The 2719-nt window shown below is 39.5% G+C and overlaps 1 protein-coding gene across 3 annotated transcripts in view; it reads right to left on the bottom strand.

Annotated features, from left to right (window-relative positions):
• LOC122557630 (solute carrier family 22 member 5-like) overlaps positions 1-1828 on the bottom strand; it is a 170056-nt gene extending 168228 nt beyond the window's left edge. For all 3 annotated transcript variants that reach the window (XM_043705422.1, XM_043705427.1, XM_043705413.1), the window contains exon 1: positions 1170-1828. In XM_043705422.1, coding sequence (XP_043561357.1) covers positions 1170-1535 — 366 coding nt within the window. In that variant the 5' untranslated portion in view covers positions 1536-1828. The remainder of the gene's footprint in view (positions 1-1169) is intronic.
• Between the last annotated feature and the right edge of the window lie 891 nt (positions 1829-2719).

The raw sequence follows: 2719 nt of genomic DNA, 5'->3' as shown, positions 1-2719 counted from the left end.
TTAAAGGATTGGACATTCTGGAGGCAGGAAACATGTTTCCGCTGATGGGTGAGTACCGAACCTGAGGACACAGCTTAAAAATACGGGGTAGATCATTTAGGACAGAGATGAGGAGAAACTTGTTCACCCAGAGAGTGGTGGCTGTGTGGAATGCTCTGCCCCAGAGGGCAGTGGAGGCCCAGTCTCTGGATTCATTTAAGAAAGAGTTGGATAGAGCTCTCAAGGATTGTGAAATCAAGGGTTATGGAGATAAGGCAGGAACAGGATACTGATAAAGGATGATCAGCCATGATCATATTGAATGGTGGTGCAGGCTCGAAGGGTAGAATGGCCTATTCCTGCACCTATTGTCTATTGTCTATTGCATCTTATCTATCCAAATCTGTTCGAATGTGTAGTTTTCAATAAGATTCCTCTCACCCCTCCAAACTGTAATGAATACAAGCCAAGTTGAACCAATCTCTTCTCATAAGTCTGTCCTGCCATCCCTGGTATCAGTCTGACGAATCACCTCTGCACTCATGTTTTGGTAAGCATATCCTTTCTTAGGTAGGGTGATCAAAACTGCACACAATACTCCAGTTGTGATCTCATCGAAGCCCTGCATAAAATAGTAAGACATCCTTACTTCTGGACTCAAATCCTCTTGCAATGAATGTGAATAGACCATTGCCTCCGTGATTGCTTGCCTGTCTGTTATCATTGACTGGATAAGAAGGACAGCCCAGGTCCTTTTGTCTCGCTATGCATCTCAACATGCCTGGTGAATAAAGTGTGGAAGATATTTCAAAAGATAATCTTATTCATCTCGTTTAATAAGCTTGAGAAATGGCACAAGGCAGAAAGGAATAATAGCCCCTGCTGATAAGGTGAAATAGAGTAGTAGGGCTGAAGCATACATACTACTCAAACATAAGCATCAGCATTTGGACCAAATGGCCTGTTTTCATACTGTAAAATACCATGTAACTTGCATATTTCTCACACAGCATAAATGATGTTCAATGAAATCTCTAAATAAACAGTATAAAGGAATAACTGTCTCAAAAGTAACTTTTCAACTTTGTTATCATTATCAATAAATGTAAAAGGACAAAATGGATCTTATGATAGAGCTAGGAGCCAAAGCCACGTACAATTATGTTCAAAAACAAATGAACCTGTCTTACCTCACTGACAATGGTTGAGAGGTATCTGTCCTTGCTATACACCCAGCCATCCAAACAAGGCTCCGTCTCAAGTGTTGTTTCATTGAAACCATCTTGAAGCTGAGTTTTGAACCTTGAGCATTTACTGTACACTTTCTCATCAACCATGGGCAGCAATAAACTCAGATTTGTGAAGGAGCTTTCCTCCAAGGTCACATTTGAAGAGTTAGACAGGCGGCAGTGGTGCTTAGGGGTATCAGCCAGAAACACCATAGACAGACCCACATAGCCATTTGGGATTATACCGATGCTGAGCAAAAAGAAAATAGTTATTTGATAATGCCCCCATTTTCCCAGAAACGCAGTCGCTTCATCGTAATCTTGCATCTTCTTTTATATTCTTCAAAATTCCTTTGCGCAGCTGTTGCCTTCAGTTAAAAGTGTCTCTTACTGAAGCAGCAAAAGTGCCTCATCTGAACTTTCATAAATTTAAAAATACAAGTTCTGTTTTCAGTCAGAATGGACAAAATATAAGTATGAGTCACAGTATTTACAGTCCACTTTCAACAACTCCAGCAACTCTTGCCCTTGTTTAGCTCAAATAGAAAACAAGTCTTCAAATCATACATAAACAACAAGATCTGTATTGGTCATATGTTATAGACTCCCAGGTTAGTAATGTCCATCTGTGTCTAAGCATCTGAACAACTAGATAGTTTTTTTCCTGTCAAAGCTTGCCACCCCCCCCCCCCCCCCCCTCCCTCTCAATTTCATACATGGACAGTGCAGAGCTTTTATTGGTAGTTATTTTATTGATTGACATGGCTTTTCAAAGCCTATAAATATGTGCATTCACCTCTCCCTGAACAAGAGGGCATTATATAATTTTGTTATTAATATTGAACTAAATGAGATCAGCAGCTGCAATAAGTTAATGACTTTAACAGATTGCACTGAGAAAGGAACTTGTTGCTATAGGAGGGGTGGTAAAATGATTTTTTCATCTGAAAGACATTTCAGGTTTTACTTATCCCTGTTCTCTGTCTCTGTCCTTAACCTTGAGGCAACAGTCTTCTTTCAAAATAGCCAGGGAGGCAGCCTTGCACTTGGAGATTTAACAAGTTAAAAGCTTGCACACACATACACTAAAACAGACAAATTCACTGCGCAATCACCTTCCGTTGTCATGTTCAACTATATTTGGTTACGCACATATTTATGTCATATTGCATTTTGTTAGTCAGCATTGGTTAGAGAGATAGTGTAGTTCCCTACTATAAATCCCAGAATTATCTTCAACTTCTCAACCACTTATACCTAAATATAAACCTTTAGAGCTTGTAAGTGGACCCAGCTACAGTATTGCCAACAGTTTGACTTACAGACTTCACTTAGTTCCGAATGTCTGCCTCTGTCAGCAGATAGCAGCTTACTCTGTCCACTTTACATCCTGACTCAATAGTTGAGTCTGTCTCATTCCTATAATGGAAGAGCATTCACTTATTACTAATATTGATACTCTTGAACAGTATCAAAAGCTTTAGTTAAATGCACAAGGAAAACTAAATTAA

The sequence above is a fragment of the Chiloscyllium plagiosum genome, chromosome 2, assembly GCF_004010195.1.
Source record: "Chiloscyllium plagiosum isolate BGI_BamShark_2017 chromosome 2, ASM401019v2, whole genome shotgun sequence".
In the NCBI taxonomy this organism is placed as follows: Eukaryota; Metazoa; Chordata; class Chondrichthyes; order Orectolobiformes; family Hemiscylliidae; genus Chiloscyllium; species Chiloscyllium plagiosum.
Note: the sequence above shows the minus strand (reverse complement) of the source record. Positions and strands in the feature narration are given on the sequence as shown.